A 26,161-nucleotide genomic window follows, 5' to 3' on the forward strand; every position below is an offset into this window, starting at 1 on the left:
TTCAAGCAGTTCGAAGAGCTGAAGAACTACATTCAGAGGCAGGCCGATTACATACTAATGATCAGGAACAGGTGCTTCTTTCCTTAATGGATGCTAGATTAGCTATAAGGAAGTCATTTAGGGAAAGAAATGCGGCTAGATACCATAAACATCGTTTGACACAATACGAATATGGAGAACAAATAGGTAAAGTTTTGGCTTACAAAGGGGCGGAGGATAGAGCTAAAGCTCAGATAAGAAATATAAAGGGGCAAATAACACTCTGTACTCACATCCACAGGGGATCTTAGAAAAAATGTCCTTGTTTTATAGGGAGTTATAGACTCCAACCGAAGATCCTGGAGAGGAGGAGAGACGGCGGTACCTCCAGGGTAGAACTTTCCCAACAGTGAGAGACGAAACATCTGCTTTATTGGAGAGTGATATTATGAAGGAAGAGATAGACTTTGCAATATCTTCCCTGCCATCTGAAAAGGCAGCTGGTGAAGATTCTATACCGATTTAATTTTACAAACTTTTCAAAGATATCTTGACTCCATTGCTTAGATTGGTCATACAAAGCACAGGTGTTGCGGGAAACATACCAGAGTCCTGGAATATGACACAGATGGTCTTTTTTTTAAAAAAAAAGGCAAGCCCACTGATGAGTGTGGCTCTTATCGGCCAATCTCCCTGATTAAAGTAGATGCCAAGATCTTTGCAGAGATCTTAGCGAATCATCTTTCACCAGTTATGCTTGGGCTGGTGTCTCCTCAACAACATGGGTTTATCCAAGGCAGGGATACTACAGCCCATGTTAATATGGCAGTGGGGGCATTCGATATGGCTGGAAGGAGGGCAATTTGTCTAGGTATGATTCTTTTAGACGCCGAGAAGGCTTTTGACAGAGTGGGATGGGATTTTTATGGGTTATACTTTATAAGTTTGGGCTCAAAGGCCAATTTAAGCGAAGGATACAAGCTTTATATGATAAGCCTCAATCCAAACTATCAAACCTAGGTTCGCAGTCAACAATTTTTCCGATTCACTCTGGCACAAGACAGGGGTGTCCCCTCTCCCCTTTATTATTTGCTCTATATATATAGAGTCGTTTATATGCGCCTTGCAGTCTGACCTTCGAATAATGCCATTAGTATTGAGTGATATACCACTTAAGGTTATTGCTTACGCAGATGACATTACGGTTTTTACAACTGAAACATTAACAGCTATTAAGATCATTGAGGATGAAGCTGCTAAAGTTCGGCTCTATTTCAGGATACAAATTAAATGTTAAAAAAACACAAATACTATTTAATTTTAAACAGGAAAAGTACATTTTTGGTCCTTTTTTTAAAATTATGAATCTTTATTGAAAGATGCAGTTAAAATGTTTAAGAAGTGGCATAAACATCCAATAGGTAGAATAGGGCGTTTCAGTATCATAAAGATGAAGATTTTGCCTAAATTCCTGTATTTATTTAGATCTATTCCTTTGCGGGTTCCAAATTAATGTTTTAAGAAACTCGAGGGAATCTTGGGTAGTTTCATTTGGGGGTACAGAAAAACCCAGCGAGCTATTGATCTGTTAAAGCTACCATATGAACAGGGTGGAGTTGATTTTCCTGATTTTAAAAAGTACTTTTGGGCTGCTTTTGCTGTACATTTTCGTAGCCTTTTAAACCCTGAGTATTAAAACTTTTTTTATCAATTTATACTAGGAGAGGACAGCAATATATATTTATACAGGACTAACGACCCTAACTACTTCAAGAGAGTTAAGTTCAAGGTTTTTTTTTTTTTGCAGAGTTTTATATAGCGCAAACTTGACCCGAATCCAATCAGATATCAGAGCGCTTTATATAGCACCAGTTATGTTACATTAGGACACACATTCATTCTTTGTTAGGCATGGGGAGATTAAGTGATTTGCCCAGAATCACAGGATGTTCAGCGTCATTACCGAGACTCGAACCCAAGTTCCCCAGATCCGAAGTCGAGCACCCTAGCCATTAGGCCAACTCCTCAAGTACATTTATATGGCGTGCTATATCCACTAGATGCAATTTGTCATTTTATCATGATAGACTTCCCATATGGGACAATCTGATATTTCTGGATGTTTTTCACGACACTGTCAGCAAACGCTGGATTAGGTATGGGATTACATGCCTAGGAGATCTCTATGACTACAATGGCTTTGTTTCCTATAAGAATCTGCAGATGCAATATAAAGTGCCTGATTATATGTTTTTAAAATATTTACAGATCAGGGATTATTTGGTGCGACATCTAAATTTAACAAAATTATCTAGGTCTGAGATATGGGAATGTCTGAATAGTAGGAAAATAAAATCTGTGATAAGTCATATGTATAAATGTACGCAGAATTCTAGGCTAAACAGCTTTGGAAGATTGGCGGGGCATTGGAGCAAGACTTTGGGGGCAGAGGTTACATCTATTGTTATTGAACAAGCGCTGAACACTATAGACAAGTCAGTGCATTCCGTCAATCTGTGATTGCAGCAATTTCGCACTATATGTTTGTTATATCACATGCCGGAAAAAATCTCTAAATGGCTTACGTCTGGTTCGGGTAGCGATCAGACAAAATGCCCCAGGTGCGATCTGTACGTGGCTAGCATTACGCACATGTTTGCAACCTGTCCTGAATTAGAGACATATTGGCAGCAGATCGGCCACGTATTTGCGCAGAGGTTGGGGATAGTGGCACCAGTAACGGTCATAGAAAGTACGATGGGTTTTAAGATAGGGAATCATAGACTTACTCAACTATCTTCAATTCTGCTAGTTGCTGCTAGATTGGCAATAGCCAGGGTATAGATTTCTATAAAACCACTCTCTATAAATGATTGGTGGTTGTTAGTCAAGGAAACATATGAGATGGAAAAAGCTCTAGCTAAGGCAAGGGGTACCCACTCTGTGATGAAATTAAATGGAATACAGGGGCTCTTGTTCTAAACATTTTTTTTGTCTTTGGTATAATATTATTTGAGTTATAAATAGTTGTTATGTTCTAATGCTCCCCAATGCTATGTTACTCATTGCGTTGTATGTTTTAAGTTATCCAATTATGCTCTCTTGTTGTTATCTTTTGTTTATGTAATTCGTTGTAAATCCTGTGCCCCACTTATTGACAATAAAAAAATATTTTTTTTTAAAAGAAATACGATTTACATCATACTTTTCACATAAATATCATAGTAAATAGGTAGGTTTCCCTCTTTGTCCCGAATTTCTCAGTTTCACCAGTTTTGCTACTCTTCTGCATGCTTTTACAATGCAGTTTTTAAAGAAACTAAATCTTTCACGTATTGTGACCCTCCTGCATACTTTTACGTGGCAGTTTTAAATCTCATGTTCAACTGGACACAATGTTAATCATGGTTTATAAGAACTTGGAATGTTGGGAGCTCTATTGAAAACAATGGAGTAGCTCCGGGCTTATAATGGCTGGTATAAGCCCGGAGCTCCAACATTCCAATGTTTCTTTGTTCACAGCTCTGGCTGTGAACAAAGGCTTCAGGGAGCCTGAGGGGATTTCAATCCCCTTGATCTCCCTAAAGCCTTTCTTTTATTTGTTAGAACATTCTGCCCTCTAGTGGCAGAATGTTCTAATAGCCTTACAGCCCTTCGTAGCTGGGCTATACCGGCAAAAAAAGTCCCGCTCCCTTGTTGAAGGCCCTCGCCGAACGCTGGAGCAGGCCTTTTATAGCCGGTATAGCCCGCTACGGCGGGCTATAAGGCTATATTAGTATTTTTCACCCCATAAGCACGATTTGACCAAACAAATTCATACCTAAATAATAATGCTCCATCAATAGACATATGGAAAATACCTTTTTTTCTCATGCTTCCAAAAATTATCGAATGAAAAGTCTTACCTTTCCTTATACCCAATGTGAAAATGGGCAACAGGGCTGCATTGCCTACCATTACTGTACCTCTGTGCCGTCCACATTCAGTTTTCAGAGTTCTTGTAAGAATGGGAACACTTTACATTTGCTTTTAACATTCTATTATAGATGTGTTGGGACTCACCTAGTATGAATAGCTGTGTTGAGATTTACCTATTTTGAAAAGTTATGCTGTGATTCACCGAATTTGCAAAGCTGTGTTTGGATTAACCTAATTTACATAGCTGTGTTGCATTCATCTAATTTGCATAACTTTGGTGGTATTTTGGTAATTTGCAGAACTGTATTGGGTTTCACCCAATTTACATAGCATTTTCCAGGCCATCTTTACACAATGTGTACTGTGCCCAAGATTCTCTTCCACAGGCCCCTTACCAAGGTGTGAAATCTGTTTTCAGTTTATTGCAGAGCTTCAGTTTTTTTTTTCATTTGTATTACACATTCATAAAATCTTTGTGAATTGGGCCCTACGGCGTAATTTTGGGGGATGCAGGCCTCTCTGGGTCAGATGTATGACCCTTTTCAGCGGTCGCAAATGGAAAATTGGACCGTTTGCGCCCACTAAAAAGGAGTATGGCATGTACAAACCCTATTTTGCAAATCGGTAACCTATTACCAACTTGCAAAATAGGGTTTGCAAGTCGCTATTAGGAAGTGGCGTACCAAGGGCATTCCCTGCTAATAGCGAGTTGTACTGGTATGTACGATTGTTTGGTGCCCGCAAATGTGGTTGCAAAACAATTGCAGTTACCACCTATTTCAAGTACATGGTAAACCAGTTTTAACCAGAACGGGTGCCCAGGGGACCCCTTCCCCTTTGTGACTGGCAGTGAAATCGTTTTTAAGAGCAGGCAGTGGTCCTATGGACCACTGGACCACTGCCTGCTCTTAAAAAATTAAACAGAAACGCTTAATTTTTCTTTTTTTATGCTGCATTTAAAAAACAGCTTTTTTTAAAAAGCAGTCACAGACATGATGGTCTGCTCTGCTGACCCCAGCAGGACACCATCTATGTGAGTGCCGTCCATTCCCAATGTGTCGCAAATTGGGACATGCCTCATGATTATTGATGAGGCATGTCATTTGCGACCCATTTGGCAATCGCTGAATGTGTCTGAGACACATTTGTACATTCCGTTTTGCGAGTACTGAATTGCGACCCACAAAATACAAATGGTCGTACATCTGGCCCCCTGTGTTGTATTAGCGCACACAGGAATCTAGATGCAACGGAGTGTGGTAATTACCTGAATGCTGTATTCATCTCTTCCAGGATCTGCAGACACAAGTGGAGGAAGATTCCCGAAATCAGGAGGACATGCGTGAGCAGTGCAATCTGCTGGAGAGGCGCTGTGGCCTGCTGGCCTCAGAAGTGGAGGAGACACGAACCGTGTTGGAAACAGCAGAAAGATCACGCAAGACTCAAGAGCAGGAATTACTAGACACCACAGAAAAATTAAATGACCTGAATAACCAGGTAGGGCAGCGTGATATACCTTTCTTACTTTAAAACTACTTAAATTATAATGATAGCCAGGATATGCACCCGTCAGAAAGACAATCGTTAGTAATAATCAGTCATAATTGCCAGCGAGATGAACTTTCCTGAATAGTGCAAAACACAAATGTATCAATGAATAAAATATATCAAAGGTTTTTGCTTTTACAACACTTTTTATGTAGGACTTTATTCCACACTCCGGCTATTTCTAAGCAATGTAAATAGTAGAGATTACTGTGATCCACGTAAATGATAGTCAGTTTAACATTGTCTGTAAGATGCAGGGCAGCATTTGCTTTGCAAGGAATCAATCCATTATCTTGAATCCATAGGGCAAATGGTTTAGCTCATATTGATTTATTTCAAAATATTTAGTAGGTTAGTGGTGTAGGAAAGTAGTATCTGCTTCTTATGGTTACCCCCACTTTTTGCTGATGTCACACTGTTTTTGGCCTAGTCTGACTGGGATCCTGCTATCCAGGACCCCAGTCTAGCTGCTTTCTACTGTAAATTGATATGCATGTACTTTAGGTACACTCCAGATTAGATTTTGGGGTACCCTTATCAGTCCCTAGTATATAGTACACCATGTACCCAGGGCATAGGTACCCCAGAGGCCTCCCATGGGCTGAAGCATATATTGTGTCATCCCTGAGAGGCCATCCAAATTGACACGACAAGCCTGCTACAGCAGACTGTGTAAGCTGGTGCTTGCATCACTTACTTAAGATAAAGGTTCACTATATCTATCTAAATCACTGCACTTAAATACCTATCAGTCACTCCTATGGCAGGCCTTAACAATCCTGAAAGCAGGGTGATGGGTTTTATGTGAGAGGGTGACCCTGCATGAGCAGAGCCCCTCTGCAGCCTTCGGAGACCATTCTCCAGGGTTGTCTGTGATGCAGCCAGACATATATGTTTAAGTGCATTATAACCTCGCAGTAAATGCTAACTTTAAAACGGCTGCTTAGAAACATGTCGTGTTTGGTGCCAGTAACTGGCAGGGGAGGTATGATTCCACCCTTCTAAAGGGACATATGTGGGTCACTGGTATACCCGGTACCAGCTTTCCCGACCTGCGACCAGCCACAGACACGATTCTGCTCTCCTGCTGCTGAGTCAAGCTCGCGCAGAGGAAGGTATGACAATAGGCATCCTGTCACAGGGAGGTGTAACCACCTCCCAGGCAGGATTTAGTGTATTGGGGTTGGGTGGGTGCACTCTTAGAGTGCCAGAAAGTCTGCACTGGGGGCACAATTGGTGTCCCTGTGCATAGTCCAGCTCAAACCAGTTCCAGGAGTCATTTGATCCTGCTCTAGCGCAAAACTGGACAAAGGACATGGGTGTAGCCACCCCTTTGTACTAACCCTCCCCTAGGAGGGTCCACAGAATCTTTCCAACCCCTTCCCATGGGTATAAAGTGGGTAACCTGGCTACAGGACTTTCGATTTTACCTGGACAAGATTCTGCTAAGAAGAAACCAAGTACTTCAACTGCCTGCACGACGCTGAATGACTGAAGAATCTCCCTTGGAGTAAAGGAGTTACTCCCCTGCAAAAGCAGGCACCTAAACGCATTGGACCGGTTTGCTTATCCCGAGATCCTGAGGACTCCAAAGATTTCTGCAACACAGAAGGTGGGTTCCCGACAGTCCCTGAGGTCAATCTGCTTGCTCTCTCAGCTATTCTGAGCCCAGTATCCCTCGTGGGGACCGTGCAACCTGAACCCCTGTGCACTGCATCCTTTTGCAATTGCATATGCTTAGTGACGATTCCTGAGCCTGTGCTTTAGACTTCGTGTAGTCCCGATCCCGAGCAGTATTTGCACTGAAGATTTCCGGCCTCCACTCGAGTGTCCTGTGGGCTGGTGCTTTGCAGACTTGCTTGAGGTCTCCTCGCAATCCCTGGTCCATTGGACTGTGGGTCCTGGCGAGGGTCACTTTGTTAATTCTTGGGCTTACCTGGTTGCTTCAGATGTGCCCTGACACTCCATTGCTTGGAGAGTCTCCTGAACCTTGCTGGTCCACACCGTGTGGGTTGCAGTTGCCAAGGCTTGTTGGTGCTCCAGTCGGACATCGACCCCTCAGCTCCCGACATACTTCCTGGGACAGCTCACCTCCGTTCTTTGGTCATCCTCGACATTTCCTGGTCCCCGTGGCTGCAGAGTCAAGCAAACCTTTTTCACTCCTGAACCACTCGACATCGGTGGGCATTGGACTACCGAGCCCCTGGTCACCTGAAGGGACCCAGACTCTGAGACTCTGTCCCCTCTGCTTTCATGTTCTTCTCACCTCAAATCCAGTCTTGGATTCCACCGGACATTCTTCGCCCTCCTGGCTGCAGGACTTCTTTGCAGCTCTCCATTGAAAACAACGAAGGTTTCGGACACCACTTGACCCCTATGCACCGAGCTCCTCTGGGATAGGTAACATGGGTACTTCGGCACTCACTGGTGGGTTGGCCATAGAACCTCCTAAGTTCCAAAGGGTTTGCTCAAAGTCCTCTTAGAAGTGTCCTTAACTTGTAAATCCCAAACCGCGACTTTCCCATAGAGTTGTACGAAGCACGCGTCTGTGTTTACTCACTGCACCCGTCCTCTGTGGGCTCCCTGTGTCACTCCTCTGGGTGGTTTCTTGGGGTCCCAGCGATTCTACATGCTCTAGGCCCTGTGTCTATTGAAGTTGTTCTTGTTAGACCGTTTTTTTAGTATATGGTTCTGTCTCCCCCCTGGAGCCCACTGTGTATTTCGCTATTTAAGAATGTTCTATTGATTTAGTATTGTGTGCTTAGTGCCCTAGCCTCACATAGAGACTAGAAGCGAGTGTTATATTAATTAAAACATATTTTTATATAAACACTGTGTGGTTCTCCTTTCATTTAGTCATTTAGGAGGTGATATTCGGGTAAAACAAGCTGCTTTACATTCCTTCAAGATTAAGCCTGAAGGCTGCTCTCCATAGCTACCACTAGGATAGCTTTCAATAAGGTTATCTTTGACCTCAGACATCATAAGGTTCATGTGGCCTGGTACAAGGTGCCCACTTTAACTAGTGGACAGGATATACCAGGCCACCTTCTCACAAGTGGTTCCAAGCAGAATATATTGGCTCTGACTCCAAAGTGGTCCACGGAAAAGCATCTGGGAGCGCAACATTTGGATAGTATGCACTGATTTTACGGATAAGGGCATTACTTAGACTCCTGTGGTGCAGAGTAGTTGTGCACCTCTCAGAGGTCCCCGGCTCAGCACATTGCCTTTATTTACTTGTCCTGCCCAACGAATATTTTATGAGCCCCTCAACAAACGTTTGATCACTTTAAAGCCTTTGAAAAGAGTGGATCTATATCTATTGCATATTTAAGTACTCAGGTGCTAACCTGACACTTTGTGTACTTAGTCATAGTCCACATAAACAAAAGACCAACTTCAAACAACATCACCTGAGAATTACAGGGAAGGGGTTTAGGTTGAACACTACAGCTACTAATGTCACAGGAACAGAGCTAAGATTAGAACTAGACAAACATTTCTCAGTGTGTTCAGTCTTTCTGCAGTGGCAGAAACATTGTGGACAATATAGAAAGACCCTGAACGTCTATACCTTGGAAAAGGAACAAGATCTCATTTGATCAATGCTGCATTAGTTCCAGTGGACATTTATGGTGGCTGGCAATATTACCAAGAAAGGGGAGGCTGGTGGGCTACATAGGGACACAAACACTAACTCATCTATATATATATTCACTCACAACCCCATACATTCACAAACAGACTGGCAAACAGCATGCAGTCACAAATACACATACATCCATACATGCATACATCAAACATAAAAAAAAATGACCTGATGCAGCGATGCTCTGAATGATGGCAAGCCTCAGAGGTTTCTGGAGGATTGGGACTGTTGCCTCCTCTCACTGGTTGGTCTCAGAGCATCCAATAAAAGGAGGCGGCAGTCCCTTACTCGTCATAGAGTGGGATGGGGTCAGTGATACTGCTGACTACACCCCACTTTGTGACGAGGTCTCACTGATTGATGCTCTGCCCTGTGCTCTTCAGGACTTGTTAGAAATGGGGTTTGTTAAACCAAAGACGATGCAAGGTGACAGACCTGTTAGATAGCATCTCACTATGTCACTGCTGCTGTATTTATAATGGTCGTGCACAGTACTCCAGCACCTGTCACTCTTTGGTGCCACTGGTTACAGATTCATGAAGCAAGTTGAACATAAGGATGTGCACCGAACAAAACGCATTTAATCCGTTATGATTTCTTTAGTTTCTTCCTTTATTTCAACAATGATAATCGCTTATAAAAACAGCATATGCGTTTTGTTCCTCAAAACACAAACTTGTGGGCCTTCATCAGGGCTTATATAGCGGAAAGCAAATGCTCCCTAAGGTTGTGATTCGATAATGAGGTTTTTCTTGTATAGGAGATGTGCTCCAAATGTCAAAGTTTGCCACCTTGATAAGTGACCGAGTCTTCCTTCCGTAACGCCAGGAAAGTGGACTTATGTTCAATTTGCAGAAATTGGGTTTGTGGTTGGCTAGGGTATGCACCTAAGCCAAGCAGAACCCACCACTCTAGTTAGGGTAAGGGAGTTACACACCCAAGATAACCCCTGATCACCCACTGGTAGCTTGGCAGAGCAGTCAGGCTCAGTGGCGTCACTAGGGGGGTGCGGGGGGTGCGGACCGCACCGGGTGACACCCTCACGGGGGGTGACACCAAAGGGCCGGTCAGTGCAACATTTTATTGAAAGCACCAGCAGACCACAATCCGAAACGGAAACGCAACGACGCGCGCAACCTAACCTTCTCCGAATCCCGCATGCGCATTGGGCCCCAAGTGCGCGTGACTTCTTGGCATCACGAGGGACGAGGAGGTGAGGAGGTCTCAGGTCGCAACAGCGGAGCGCCACTATAATTTAATTTTATTCCAAGCAACTAGCAAGGAGGACCGGAGTCTGGTTTAAGGCTAACGGCCGCGGGCCGCCGGCGCCGACCGAGGTAGTTCTCCCCCCCCCCCCTGTCTGCCACCAACTAAGGAGGTGAGTGGCCAGGCCTATTGCTTGCCTATTATTCAGTGCCGGCTTTAGGGCAGTAGGCGATTCCATGTGTTTCTGCGCTGTAGGTTCAAGCACTGTAAGACATGGGTAAATAGAACCGGTCTCTTGGGATATGCCAATTTACTAACTCGGATCCAGCCGTGCGAACACGAACAGATGTGCTTGCAGACATAATTAACCCAGCTCTTGGTACTATATTTGGGAATGTCGCCCTGCGCTCGCTTTCACGTTTGACGCGCATAGTCCTAAAAAAGGAAAGTAGAAAAATAACCGCAGCATCGAGACCACTTTAGATGGGAAGGTGGGCCCAGGCTTTGAGTTTGAGGAACTATTTTTTCACCTTTTTAAAGCGGGCTTGTTTAAAGCTCTGAGCTTTTGAAGTCCTCGATTGTAACCTGGGGGCATTCAGTAATTATGAGAGTCTTGGCACGTGCGCTTGTGAAACGACTGACATTTTCTGTGCATGGTTGGACCTCTGTTACGAGTGGGTGACCAGGCTCGCTCACTTCTAGGGGCCAGATATGCAGATGCAAACATATAATAGGAGTGCAGGAAATTTGCGGAATTTACTTTTGAGGCACGAGGATGCATTTTGTGCTAAACAGAATTTCTAAAAAACTCAAGTAACATGGGCGACAGGTGGGTTCTGGACATTCAATTAGTTTCTGATCTCCGGAAATACAATTTTAATATGAAGGCAGCTTAATTACACAATGTGGTGGATTAGCATAATTTCAGGCATTTCACATAACAAGCATAACACAAAATTCCCAGAATTGCACAAATTATGCTATTTTAATCAAAATTTTACCCAAGCCTATTCAGATCCAACTGGATATATAACTATCAAGATTTTCCATGTCCTCCGCTGGAGGTACTGCAATGTGAGGATTGAAAAACAAAATTTGTACTGCTGCTCTGTATCTGGGGATGTTGTCTTTTTTTACCATACTGCTTACGTTTTGTAAGGATATAAGCAATGGCCATTGAAATGGGTCCATTCAGGGCCCTGTTGTCATGTCCTTAACTTTTCAGGCAAAAGCGCTCACTGATTTCTGAACATGAGTGTAAAAGCTTTAAGGTAACCATGTTGTTCCTGCTTACATTTCACATGGTTTGCAACATTTTGCATTCCCTATGATTGTTTGCTTTTTCCAGGATGCTGTTACTTTTTTTTGTAGGCCACATATTGCTCTTGCCCAGTGCGTAATTTAAATTGAGCCGCATCCAGGAGTTTATAGCCAGCAACAATTGGGTTGTAGTTGAAGGCAGCCTGAGTTTTTCTCAGTGGGGCAGTATGGTGTTCAGTGGGGAAGAGGATGTGGCACTATGGCCAGAGCTGCTGAATTTGGAACAGGGGAACCAGGTTCAGCCTTAATAACCAGTCCGCCAGACCACTCTCCTGAGAGAGCACTATCTCATGCTAGAGCTTAGAAGGCTTCGCAAGACATTCGAAGCCCCGGTGTCGTAGCACCAGCAGGTGGACCCTAGCATGACAAGTGTAGATTAACCTTCAAGGCTTGTCCACCACTATTCATACTGAAGTTCACCTCCAGTCTTGCGGGCAGGCCTATGAAGCAGTACACCCTAGAACAACAGTGACTATGTCACTGAGATCACAGGGCCCTTGAGAAGGTGCTGACTTCAGGTGGAGGCATAATTTTTGCAAGTATATTATGGTTTTAAAAGCACTTGCTGCCTCCTTCCTGGCCTCCGGTAATTTTCGGTAACAATAAAAATGTCATGATGACTGATGATTAATGTTCTCCCTAGAGAGAGATCGTAATTTTGTCTAATGGAAGATTTGACTCATGGAAAGGTAGCTCAGAGGGTTAATGTACCTGCTGCAAAGAACATGTACCATGCAGATCACAAAGTGCACATAATGTAAATAGGCCAGTGGGCTACTGCTTTTGTCAGAGAGATCCCTTTGTTACTTGCAGTTTATTAGTTAAAATCCTAACATAGAACAGTGAGCTATTAACTGTCATCTACTCCGCAGCAACACAAGTCACATGTTTTATTAACTTTTGATACGTTTGAGCTACAAACAATTTATTAGTTTAAATGGTCAGATCATGCTGCAGATCTTGCATTATGAGTCAAATATGGCAGAGCCATTATTATTTAGAAAACATTTGCAAACTAGGATTTTTAGCCATTCATGTTTGAACTGCTGTTTTGGAAAAGGTAGAAGTGCTGATGACAGAAACTCCATGGCTCGGAGACAAATGGCTTGTGCTTCCACATTTTATCGTATTTGGGGACATTCTGTGATTAGAAGCATATCCCACTTTGTGAATACATTTTACTGTCAATAACTCATTATAACCTTAAATAATCATGTGTATCCATTGGTTGATAAAACTGGGCAGTGAAACCAAACAAATACAAAAAATTGTGATGTTTGCGCACTCTGGCCACGCCTCTGGCTCTGCCCACTGATCCAATCCTTGGGTTATTCCCGCCCTCTGATTCTCCGCCCACAGTTCCCCTACTTTTTTTCCCCCACTTTGACCACTGATATATCGTGTTGCTGGATAGTGGGAACACTACACCAGTAAAAAGTACCATACATATGATATTATAAATTCCAATAAACTGTTGACTAGCAGGTAGCCCACTGTACAACCTGATTAATGAGTCATTATCACACTGTTGTTAACAGGCACATTTTGTAAATATAGGACCTACATTTACAAACCTTACTAAGGATTCTGTATGGTCCCGTTATTTGCCAACCGTGTCCGCTGGCGGACTCGGAGCGGAGGAGGTCCATGCGGTAAGTCGTGAGGGGGTGACACCATGAGTTACCCGCACCGGGTGACACCAACCCTAGTGACGCCACTGGTCAGGCTTATCCCAGAGTCAATGTGTAAAGTGTTTGTGCAACACACACACACACACACCAGGCACATCACAAAAGATACTCCACACAAGGTTATATAAAAATATCCTTTGTATTATGCATAAACATATTAGACCACAATCACATAAATCACTGTGTCACTAGGCACTTTTGATGACATCACATACAACATAAAATAACTTTGCCAATAGGGCAACTGGCATCATATCACAGGTAGGGCACTATCATATAGACTTATATATTGCCCATGTCATCGGAACACATTATGCCTAACATCACAGTCAGAGCATTACTGCACATATTTATAGGCTGCACAGTTCCTAGAACACTGTGAGAACATTACGCATCACACTTAGTGCACCCTTATTGTACATATGCGGCACTTTTGGCAGATAACATTTGTTATTCAGTCTTAGTAAGGCAAAACAATGGTATACATTCATTTATCAGGGCCTGAAAATGCAGCAGTTATGTCATCCATGACTCACTACCCATCATGGCACAGAAATCGGCAGTAAATGCAAGTTAGGCAGTTGGAACCCGCAGGCCACAGGAGCCTATGTGTGCCTACTACGGGTATTATGGTAAGTTTGCAGAACACTCGTGTTAACACACCGGGAGTGTTGCTGGCTCTGTCTTTCCTCCTTGCTGTTCACTTGACCTTTCTCTATGGGCGCCGGGGCTAGCCGAGTGGGGCTGGGCTCACTCCTCAGCCGTTGTGGCTGGCACAAGGGGGAATACAGCCTCAGGCCAGTTCAGGCACTGCTGCACGTCGCGGTCACCAACAGTGCCCCCATCATATATCTCCACACCCACCATCATATAAAGACACTCCAATTTCTATACACACTCACCATAGTGCACCAAAACACCGATCATTAAATTCCCATATATCTACCATCACAAGCCTACCTCATACCAACACCATAATGAAGTCATGCACCTGCCACCATCATTCCCCATCATTATATAACAAGACACCCATCACCACACACCAACCATCATAGGCCCACACATCCACCATCATATGACCGAACAATAAACCTCATACACAAATTCACCCATCACCATACGGTCACATAGCCACCATTATATATGACCAAACATCAACATCATGATCTACATACCCACCATCATAATCCAGAGACTCACCATCACACCATCACATTACACACAATATGTGCTTTCCATCACACACTAATGTATCTACTATCCTAGGTAACACATACACAATCATATAGCCATGCACCAACCATCATACATACACCCAAACACCCATCATACAGACACACACTTGCCATGCTACACCTGAACAGAGGCCCATCATGATACTCCAAAACACCTACCATAGAATACCCACATAGTCAGCTTCATACACCCACCTCCTATTTCAACAAACTTACCATCATATGAGTTGCTCAGGATGGCAGTTTGCTGTTTGTGGCTATTGGAATTCTACCTCTCTCAAGTCTCAGTCCCTAAATTATATGGGTGAAGAAAATAGTTTTTTCCTGCAATTGCTTGAAATTGCATACAATTTACAAAAATTAGGCTTTTTGATTGAAATATAGTTTGCGATATCTCATGTGATTGCTTTTCACACAAGGAGGCACTTTGCATAAAAAAGTCTCACAAAGGGACAACTACTGCCTCAAAACCTCCTCACTGTATGCACATGTGAGTGGCACTATGTGTGGTACCTAAGACGGCACCCACATTGGATCTGTCTGCTTCTCCCACCACATAACTGTCCGAGACAAAAATGGCTTTTGGACAGGATAATCAAGCTAAACGGTCAGTTATTATATTGTTTGCTTTGCCTGGCTTCCCTGTGGCTACCCTGGTTTGACTTCAACGAGATGTGTAGGAAGGTTTTTGTCCTACCGTGTGATGCTCTTTTAACTCATAATTGCATTATGGAAATTTAACATGTGGAATTGGATTCTCTTTTCCCTTGGATTGAGCTGGTGGTAACAGTTTCAGTTAGTAGTAATGGTGACCCCCTAAAACCGCAAAAGGTGATATTGTAAGCCAAAACGGCACAGCCAGAGACAATTATGGTTGTGTCTACTCTGCAGATCTCCATGGGCACGTCTCACCCTAAAATGGTTTGGAATAGATAGATAAGTTTGCTAAACACCACCTGTACCCATTAGATAACCCCTCTAAAATGCATGCAGGTGGTATAATATCACAGTCAACACATTTGGCATCTGAAGGGGACATTGGCTTGTTGCATTACTATAAGCAATTAGTTCTTCCAGTTTCCCCTTTCATTTTAGCATACAGGCTGCATTTGGTCCTAAGGGTAACAATCATGTTATATTTTACCACCCTACGCTGAAATAAGCAGTTTGGTGGATGCCCGTGTTTAAGTGCAGGGATTTTATGTTTACCTTGAACCTGTGCTAGATTATTTTTCCAGAAGTAAAGGTGATAGATGGAATGCTTGAATTGATCTTGGCCACTGGAAATTACTTGGGCCTCATTCCAGTCCATTGTTATTTTGCACACAATTCCACCCACATGCACATCAGTCTTGACCCTGTTCCAATGGGAACATTCCAGTCCGAACTACCACGTCAGGTTCTCCCTGAACCGGAACACAAGCAACCCAAGACCAGTTGCCCTGTGATTAAGGTTCATTAGCCAGGTATAGCTTGGACAGGAACAGCACTTAGGGATCAATACTAACTCCAGCAGAAACGACCAGCGGGTCCAGAACAGCTCCAGATGGAACTGGTCAGATGGGCTCATCCAGAAAAGGGCTTCTTGCACCTTGTTGTGTCCCAGGGGCTTACTTAACAGAAGGTCAATCAAGTGACCCTGTGAGTCCACAGCTTTTTCCTTGATACAAGTGGGAGGAAGTCCAGCCTTTCAGGTCTCTAAGCAGGTCTCAAACGCCGGTGCAGTCCATCTTCTGTCCTCCATCATTCCAGTAGTATTCTGAAGAGGCTGCCACCATTAAGACAGGCACTAGCCTGTAGGTGTGGGTGACTCCTGTTCCCTCTGTACCCAATAGGGAAAATGTTCCCAGGAGTGCCTCTACCTGCTTTTGGAGCTGTTACTGTGTGCTCTACTTATAAACAATCCCACAGTGCCCATCTCTACCTAGCTCCAATATGGCAGAACCTATCCTTCCCTGTGCAAAGTCCCTTTGCCCACCCTAGACATGTGGCCAAGGAAATGAGCAACCCCTCCTCTGTTGTCACTCAACACTGGTTGTTGGGGCAGCACCTCTCCCACTGGGATTGAGGCCTAGTTAAGGGACAAAAGAGAGGAGAGGCCTAGGTGTTAGCTACATCTGCCTGTGACTGGATAGGCCTCTTCAAATGTAATTAGGTTCCTGGTCACAGCCCAGATGGTCACCCTGCCAGAGGATCAGACCACCTCCCCACACCCAAGAGCTTTGTCTCTGCTCTGGGACCAAGTTCACACCACATCAAGAGGCTTTAGGCAGAGAAGAAGTGACTTTCTAAAAGTACATTTTCCAAAATATTTATTACAAAGCTAATTTTACCAGTGAATCAGGCTTTTAATAATTATTTTGAAAAGTCAAAGAATTAACTTTTATTGGTGTTTCCTAGGCAGAAATAGCAATATTAAATATAATTTTGTATCTCAGTTATTTCCTTTGGAGCAGCTAAACCTGTAAAAATTGCTTTTGGGGCCTTCTCAATGTAAGGACATGTTTAATATTATATCTCTACATGTCCTACTGTTGAATACCATGCCCCCGCCTTATGGGCATTAAGGCCTAGTTCGGGATGACTTATTAATATTTAAAAGGAGGGTTTAGGCCTGTCAAAAAGCATTTTATTTGACAAGTCATGTTTCCAGTTTTTAAACTGCACAGATGGTCTGGAAGAGTAGTCCTGCAATTATGTTTGCCCAGCCACTGTAGTGGGTGGCTCTGGATAAACTTTGTACCATACACTAGGGACTTACAGGTAATTTAATTATATGCCAATTAGGAGTACAGCCTATTTCATCATATTTTAGGGATTAGAGTGCAGGCACCGGGGCTTGGTTAGACGAGTCCCAGTGCACAGAGTCAAAAATCAGCAACATCAGTCCCAAACAAATGGCGAAGGTCATGCAAAAAATGCCATTTCCCCACAGCACTTAGGTGTAAATTTTTTACAATTTTGTGAAATTTCCATTAATTTTTACTAACTTATTGAACCCCCTCTCTCCTGCCACATTCGATGCAACAGCTGTATTGGATGTTGAAGCGAAGTGGAAGTGGGCGGGACCGGAGGGGCACAAGGTGCCCATACTTTTTTAATTTATGAAACACCGTTCCCTTACTTTTTATAAAAAGGCAACCATCCCGGTGTTGGAGGGAGGACCACCGGGGAGTCAGGGGGGCCCACTCCGGGGTACCTTCCTCCCGCAAAGTTATAACCGAGCGCCGCTGAGAAGCCTCCTAGGGGAGGTCTTTCTCCTATGATCGCACTAGGCCCAGTAACACCACCACACAGGACTCCGTATCAGTTGCTTATCTAGGTACTTTATCAATAGTAGTACATTCGAAATATTTACAGGGGGATCGAGAGATCCAGAAAGAGTCTCAATGTCTTTGTAGGGACAGGGTAGCGGGACAGTCTTAGTACCAGCCTGGTACGGGGAAGCTCTGCGCCAGACCTTGCGTTAGGCCGAAGGTGGCTCCGGGGATCGGAGCGGCAGGTGCTGGTCTCAAAGCAGCTCGGACGTGGAGAGCCGCGACGGTGTCTGCAGGGCTCGGGTGGTAGTTCCGCTTGGGTCGAGCCGCGACACAGTCAGCAGGGCTCCGGTGGTAGGTCCGCTTCGGTCGAGCCGCGACGAGGTCAGCTGGGCTCTGATGACAAGTTCAACAAGGTCGGGCCGCGACAGCGTCAGCAGGGCCCCAAAGGTTCGTGAAGGTCTTTAAGCACGGTGGAGCCGCGACGTAGTCAGCAGGGCTCAGAGCGTGGTTTCAGGATGAGTCTTTCTCCGTAGGGTCAGCCGCGATCCGATCAGCAGGGCTCTTGACTCCGGGATACAACTCCCGTCCTGTTGCAGGGTCGCCCCAGATATAGGTCTGGAGCCCTTTGATGTCCGGACCCTTGCGCCCGGGGGGGCGGAGAGGCCGGGTCGGGAGCGGCCAGATGCTCAGCAGGAGAGGCGCCAGGCCCAGGAGAGCTGTGGGGCGATCGCACCTAGGTGTGGGAGGACGGTGGGGGGTCCCATCGATACTGCCCTCCGCCGGGAGTGGGGAAGTGTTCACGTGGTACCCCCTGGCCAGTTGTTGGTGCCTTGATGTCGGGGCTTGCTGGGGCCGAGGCTGGGTTGAGCGGGGTCACGTAGGCTGGTGCGCAGAGTCACGTACAATCCAAAATGGAGGAGCCCCGAGGTGCAGGGGACCTCGTGCGGCTTGGCGAGGGGGAACAGGACCACGCCACGAGGCCGGCTCCAACAAGCGTCCCCCCCCAGCTGAAGGCAGGGAGAGTCACCCATCTCCTTGGGGGTTCTCCTCGCCGAGGCGGAAGAATCTGGATAGGCCGTCGGCATTGGCGTGGTCGTTGCCGGGCCGGTGCTCTACGGTGAAGTTCATCCCTTGCAGCGAGATGGACCATCGCAACAATTTGGGGTTCTCGCCCCGCATCTGCATTAGCCACCGCAGGGGCCGGTGGTCAGTCTGGACTCGGAAGTGGGTGGCGAAAAGGTAGGGCCGGAGCTTTTTGAGAGCCCATACCACGGCGAAGGCCTCCCGCTCGATGGTGCTCCACCTCTGTTCTCGGGGCAGCAGTCGGCGGCTGATGAAGGCCACAGGTCTGTCGAGGCCCTCGGTGTCCATCTGGGTGAGGACCGCCCCAACCCCGTACTCCGAGGCATATGTCTGAACCACGAATTCCTTGCCGTAGTCAGGGGCCTGTAGTACAGGGGCAGCGCACATTGCCGCCTTGAGGGTTTCAAAAGCGGTCTGACAGCGGGGTGTCCAGTGCACCGTCTTGGGCTGCTTTTTGGAAGTGAGCTCCGTGAGGGGGCCCACAATACTGCCATAGCCTTTGATAAATCGCCGGTAGTAGCCTGTGAGGCCTAAGAAGGCCCGGACAGCTGTTTGGGTGGCGGGGGGCTCCCACGCCTGGATGGCATCGACCTTCAACTGGAGGGGCGCCACCTGGCCACTCCCCACCTGATGGCCCAGATAGGTCACTGATCCTTGACCGATCTGGCACTTGCTGGCCTTAATCGTGAGCCCGGCCCTTTGGAGAGCGGCCAGGACTTCTCTGAGGTGTCCTAGGTGCGTGGCCCAGTGGTTGCTGAAGACTGCAATGTCGTCTAAGTAGGCCGCGCTGAAGTCTTCTAGTCCGGACAGGACCTTGTTCACCAGTCTCTGGAAGGTCGCTGGGGCGTTCTTCATACCGAAGGGCATCACCCGAAAGTGATAGTGCCCGTCGGGGGTGGAGAAGGCGGATCGTTCCTGGGCGCCGGGGGTGAGCCTGATCTGCCAGTACCCAGCGGTGAGATCAAAAGTGCTTAGGTAGCGGGCGGCCCCTAAGCGGTCGATCAGCTCGTCTGCCCGTGGCAGGGGGTGGGCATCGGTCTTGGTGACTGCGTTTAGGCCCCTGTAGTCCACACAAAATCTGAGTTCTGGGGGGGTGCCGGGAGCGGCGGCCTTCGGCACCAAGACCACAGGGCTGGCCCACGGGCTGTCGGATGGCTCGATGACTCCGAGGGCGAGCATCTTGGAGACCTCCGTTTGTATGCAGGCTCGGACCCGGTCGGGCACTCTGTAGGCGCGGTGTCGCACAGGGGGGCTGTCCCCGGTATCCACGTCGTGGACGCACCAGGGGGTCACCCCGGGCGTGAGAGAGAAGAGGGCCGCGAAGGGTTGCAGCAGCTGCCGGCAGTCATGGCGCTGTTCTGGGGTCAGGGTGGTGGAGAGTTTGACGCCCTCCATGGAACCGTCTTGGTCCGAGGACCCCAGGGGGTCGGGTAGGGGCTCGGAGTCACTTTCGCCCCCATCGTCGGTAGCCAGCTGCAGGCTTAGTTCGGTTCGGGCAAAGTGGGGCTTGAGCCGGTTGGCGTGTAGGACCCGGAGGGGGTTCCTTGGGGACTCCATGTCGACCAAGTAGGTGACGGGGCTCTTCTTCTCAACCACCTTGAAGGGTCCAGTCCATTTGTCCTGAAGGGCGCAGGGGTCCACGGGCGACATGACCCAGACTTGCTGGCCCGGCTCGAACTCGATGGTCGAGGCATTTTCGTCATACCAGCGTTTCATGTCTTCTTGGCTGGCTTCGAGGTTGGCTTTTGCCAGGGCCCGGAACTTCCGAGTCTGGTTCCACAGGGTCAAGAGGTACCTGTAGACGTCAAGGGGGGGGCATCTTGGACGCTCGCCTCCCAGCCCTCTTTGACCAGGCTGAGGGGCCCTCGGACGGGGTGCCCATACAACAGTTCGAAGGGGCTGAAGCCCAGGGATTTCTGTGGGACCTCTCGATAGGTGAACAGGAGGCATGGCAGCAGGACGTCCCATCTCCTCCTCAGGGGCTCTTCCAGGCCCTTGATCATTCCTTTCAAGGTTCTGTTGAACCGCTCGACCAGTCCGTTCCCCTGGGGGTGGTAAGGGGTGGTGAACTTGTAGGTGACCCCACATTGTTGCCAGAGGGATCTCATGTATTTCGAGATGAAGTTCGTACCCCTGTCGCTCACCACTTCTCGGGGGAACCCTACCCTGGAGAAGATGCTCATCAGGGCCCGGCCCACCACTGGAGCTGTCACAGTTCGGAGGGGGATTGCCTCTGGGTATCGGGTGGCATGGTCGACCAGTACCAGGATGAAGCGGTGGCCCAGGGCGGTTCGGGGGTCGAGGGGCCCCACGATGTCGATCCCTACCTGTTCGAATGGGGTGTGGACGGCTGGAAATGGTTGGAGGGGGGCCTTGACTCGACCCCCAGTCTTCCCGCTGGCTTGGCAGGTCTGGCAGGACCGGCAGTGGTGGTCCACGTCTCTCCGCATTCGGGGCCAATAAAAATGGGTCACCAAGCGGCTGTAGGTCTTGTCTCGCCCGAGGTGTGCGGCGAGGGGCACGTCATGCACCAGGTTCAGGAGGAACTCTCGGAATCGGAGGGGAACCACCAACACACGGCCGGCTCCTAGTTCGGCGACTTTCTGGTCATTGTCCCAATAGATCCAGTGGGTTCCCGTGGGGTCCCCCGTGGCCTGGATGGCCGCTTGCTGTCGGGCCCCCTCGAGGGACGGGCAGGCCTTCTGTTCTTGTTGGAACTGTTCGCGGGTGGGGCCCCCGTCGTGGCGCCACTGGCCAGCTCGGGGATCTCGCTGAGGGAGGCGGCCTCGTCGGGGGAAAGTTCGGATGGCCCGGCCTCATCGTCAGGCTCCTCCGTGCCGGAGGAGGGTGGCAGTTCTGGACCCGCAGGCTCGACGGGGGCCGCTGCAGCGGCTGGTTGGGCGGTCATGGACCGGGTGGTGGTGCAGGCCCATTCGGGCAGCCCTAGCATCCCCAGATGCTCTTGGCGCTCCACCTGGGCCCAGGGGGAGCTCTCCAGGTCGTTCCCCAGGAGGCATTCCACTGGAGCGTCGTCGCGGACAGTTACTTTCAGGGTGCCTGACACTCCTCCCCACTCGAAGGGAATCCGGGCCATCCGGCACATGCTTTCGGTGTTGTCCGCGGTCCGGACAGGGCATAGGACATGCGGCAGGATCTGTTCGGGGGTCACCAGGTGGCAGCGGACAGCGGTCACACTGGCCCCAGTGTCACGGAGGGCTTCGGCCCGTTGCCCATTGATGGTGACCCACTGCTGGTACTGCTGGGTGTTGCTCGGGATGGGGGCTCGGGGCACCATTTCTCGGGTGCCCAGGCATACGAGGGACATGGCAGCCGGTTCCCACTTGGGGGACCCGACGTCGCGGTTTTCCTCCTCTTCTTCTCCTTCCCCCAGGGCGGCGGCGGCTATTTGTCGGGGAGGGGGCCCAGCGGTCCCGTTTCGTCGGTTCACGGGGCAGGCCAGGTCGCTCGCATAGTGGCCTGTCTGTTGGCAGCCAAAGCAGGTCACTGTTGGTCGGGGTCCAGGCCTGGCGATGGGGTCCCCCTACGGACCAGGGTCGGGGACGTGTGGTTGGCGGCTTGGCCTCGTGGCGGGCTTCGGGGCGGCCTGGCCGGGAATTCTCGACTGCGGTGGGCCCTCCTCCTCCGCCCCGCTGGCGAGGAGGTCCCGTGGTACTCCGTTGGTAGTCCCCCACGGGGTTCCGGGGGACCCGGGTGTTGACCCATCGGTCGGCTTCGGCGGCGAGCTTCCGGGGCTCAGTCAGTTTGCTGTCAAGGAGGTGTTGCCTTAGTTCGACAAAGCAGTTGTTGGCGAGGTGCTCCCAGACAATGAGGTCGAACAGTTCGTTGTACGAGGTGACCTTGCTCCCTCTTATCCACCCTTCAAATGCTCTGCTGAAGAAGTCCACGTATTCGACCCATGTGGTACCGGGGAGCTTCTTGCAGTCCCGGAAGCGCTGCCGGTACATCTCGGCTGATAGTCCGTAGCGGGTGAGTAGGGCCTCTTTCATGTGGTCGTACGAGGCCATCACCGCGTCGGGGAGTTGCAGCAGGGTATCCCGGCCCTCGCTGAGGAACCTCCCCCATAGGCCGGCACCCCAATCCTTCCGGGGTACCCGATGGGAGGTCATGGCTACCTCGTATGCTCGGAACCATTGCTGGATGTCGTCGTTTTTATAGTACTCCTTGCCGACATCCTTGGGGATATGAACCTTTGGCTCGGTCAGTGGCAGAGCGTCCCGGGATCCGCGGGTGCTGGTCTCCCCCGTTTTGGATTTCAGTTCGAGTTCCTTGAGGCCCCTCTCGTGCTCGAGGGTTAGCCGTTTCTCTTCTAGTTCTCAATGCCGTTTTTTTTCTTCGATTTCCTCCTGCAGCCGTAGTTGCTCCAAGGCAAACTTTTTCTCCGCCAGCAGGAGTAGCCGTTTCTCTTCTAGTTCTCGATGCCGTTTCTTTTCTTCGATTTCCTCCTGCAGCCGTAGTTGCTCCAAGGCCAACTTTTTCTCCGCCAGCAGGAGTTCACCGTCCAGCCGGAGTCGTGCGAGTTCCAATTCGTGTGTCCGGACCCTCTCCCGTTCTCGCATTTCTTCGTGGGATAGGCCGGCTTCCGGGATGCTTCGTCCCGCATCTGCCGGGGTCATGGTCGGCGGCAGGTTTTCGTCCCGGGCCGAGGTCCCTTCGCCTTGGGGTGGAGTAGCCTCGGATTCTGCCCAGGCTTTCAGGGCTTTCTGCATTTCTTCCTTGGTGCCCAATCCTGTGGTTGGGATCCCTTTGTCCTTGCAGAATTGTTTCAATTCTTTGTGGGTGTATTCTTCCAACCTTTTTTGCTGTAAGGTTGCGGCCCCGGTTGTTTCTTGGCTGCTCATGGTTCTCTTTCTTTTTCCGTCTGGTTAGGCAGCGGGTGCGTTACTTGCCTGTACGATTGCGTCTGGCTCGGATCCCGTCGCTGGCCACCAAATGTTGGAGGTGCAGGGGACCTCGTGCGGCTTGGCGAGGGGGAACAGGACCACGCCACGAGGCCGGCTCCAACACCCGGTTAATAAATGTTTACACTGAAGTGTCATTCAGGGAGACTCCTATGCTGTGAAACCAAAGGTGGGCAGGCAGCTAAACAATAAACAACCCTTCTTGCCAGGGTGCCTGCTTGCCTGAAAGAAATGTAAATGTGCTCAACTGGCTGGTTATTCTGCAAATGTAAAGGATGCTTGGGAGCGGGTACTGGTTTTAATTGATGGAATCACTTGAACCTTTGTGATGACACAGCCGAGCTGTGAAATGTGAGCTTTTAAGGGACAGTGATATAATAAAATAATATTACATACAGCCTGGGTCTTATTAAACTCTATGTTTTAGAAGCACCATTTTATTTTTAAACCTTTGTGCGCAATTTGTAGCAGTCTATTTTATACTGTGTGTAAATGAAGATTAAAATAGTGACTTAAATATTCACAGTGCTTTCTGTCACAGGCTGGGACCTCATAGCACTAACATACACAATTCACTATTCTCCACTGCAACAACCAAGATTTAATTATGTGGCTCTCTGGTAACACACGGACCTCTGCAGTGCATTAACTAATAGAGGTTTCATAATGTATTATAGTGCATTTCCCAATGATTGACTTAACGTTTTTTGTTTTATTTTTCATTTAAGCTGCAGATTACTTTATATGTAGCTACCTGAAGGAGAAAGACCAACAAATTTGCAGCATATTTAGTTTTTTTAGCCACACCTTGACCCAGCCTGCAAGCTCACTGACTCCACGCTATTGCATGGAGCACAGTTCCCATACTTTTTAGGTCGAGCACCGGCAGCACATGCGATACTCTGCGAGGCATTCTGTATTGAGGTATGGACTTGAAGCCCTGCACACTCTCCACCCATATTTGTCATGGGCTTGTCATTGTCCTTTGTAAATGCGGTCTTCTGATTTGTTAATTGGCTTGTTTGTTGCTCCTTAGTACCGCCTTTTCTCCATTTGTAACCTCCCATGAGGACTGGCCGTTTTACTTCAGTTGTTACATGGTATGTCTTATTTAGTCTGTAAGCACTATTTTCTTTAATGAGTTTCTCCTACTGCAGGCACAACATGCTTTCCTGCAACATTCAGCATGCCATGCGCACGTTCATGGGGCGCATTTACAAAAAAGAGCTTTTGTTTGTCAACTTGACAAACAAATGCTTTTTTTTGTAAAAGTGTCTTGTACCGCGCTTGCACTTTAATAGCGTCCACGAGGCTTTCTTTAGACACGGCTCGCCTAAAGAAAGGGGAGTGGCCTCTATTAACGTGAAAGCGTAGCATGGGGCGCTTGTAAACAACAAGCATTTGCAATGCAATAGGTCTCGCATTTTAGAAACTTTGACCTATTGGTATTGTAAATAACAATGCCTTTTATTATAGCAGGTTTTTTAAACACATAAATGAAAGGCATTGTCACTTACAACGCGAATAGCTCAAAATCTCGCAGCTGCGAGGCCTATTGCATTGCAAATACTTGTTTTTAATGCACTTTGACCGCTGCGTTGATGATCATGCTGACTGTATTTATGGTTTGTGATAGGAGACATTGTGTTCAATTACCGTGGGTGTTGTATGGGATTGATGGAGAACAATCTTCACGCATGTATCTGCAGAGAGGGACGCCTCTGCTCGGGTCAAGGTGGGTCTGTGTAAAAATAAGCTGTTGTCGCAACATAGCTAACGCGTCCATTTTGTGCCTGCAGTTTCAGTCACTGGCTGCTGTGAAACGAAAGCTGGAAGCAGACCTCCAACAGTTCGCCACGGATAACGAGGAGCTGCTCAGTGAGTTTCGGACCTCGGATGAACGAATCAAAAAGGCTGTTTCTGAGGTGGGTGCGGTGTTCAGAAATATACGATTAGAGGGCTCACTGGCATCTGATCTGGAAACTGCAGTTAAATATTGCTTCGTCAAATATCACACTAGGGAGAATGTTGACTGCATTTACTCCATCGTAACGTTACCAGTTTTTCACGGGACTGCTCTTCTTGTCTAAACGATTTTCTCCGGGAGGTATAAGGTGAGAGATGTGAAGTGTCCGGAGAGAATTTTATAAACCGATAAACTAAGTGCCTGACAGGTAGTTAATTACCTGTCAGAGCAAACGGCTGCTGTGTACTGTGAAAAGGCTGCTGCTCTTCCAGGGTTAAGATTATTGATTAGCCGTCTATTTGGCAATTAATCCAGGCTGATATACTGGGAAAAAGGTGTACCAACTGCAGAGCTGCATGGAAAAATTGTAGTCTCCAAAACCTC

The 26,161-nt window shown here is 47.7% G+C and overlaps 1 protein-coding gene across 3 annotated transcripts in view; it reads left to right on the plus strand.

Moving 5' to 3' along the window:
• Window positions 1-26,161, plus strand: part of LOC146809872 (myosin heavy chain, skeletal muscle-like) — an 880,636-nt gene that overhangs the window by 814,165 nt on the left and 40,310 nt on the right. For all 3 annotated transcript variants that reach the window (XM_085616724.1, XM_085616725.1, XM_085616726.1), the window contains 2 exons: window positions 5,191-5,394; window positions 25,611-25,736. In XM_085616724.1, coding sequence (XP_085472850.1) covers window positions 5,191-5,394; window positions 25,611-25,736 — 330 coding nt within the window. The remainder of the gene's footprint in view (window positions 1-5,190; window positions 5,395-25,610; window positions 25,737-26,161) is intronic.

Source organism: Triturus cristatus, chromosome 7 (genome assembly GCF_964204655.1).
Source record: "Triturus cristatus chromosome 7, aTriCri1.1, whole genome shotgun sequence".
Classification (NCBI taxonomy): Eukaryota; Metazoa; Chordata; class Amphibia; order Caudata; family Salamandridae; genus Triturus; species Triturus cristatus.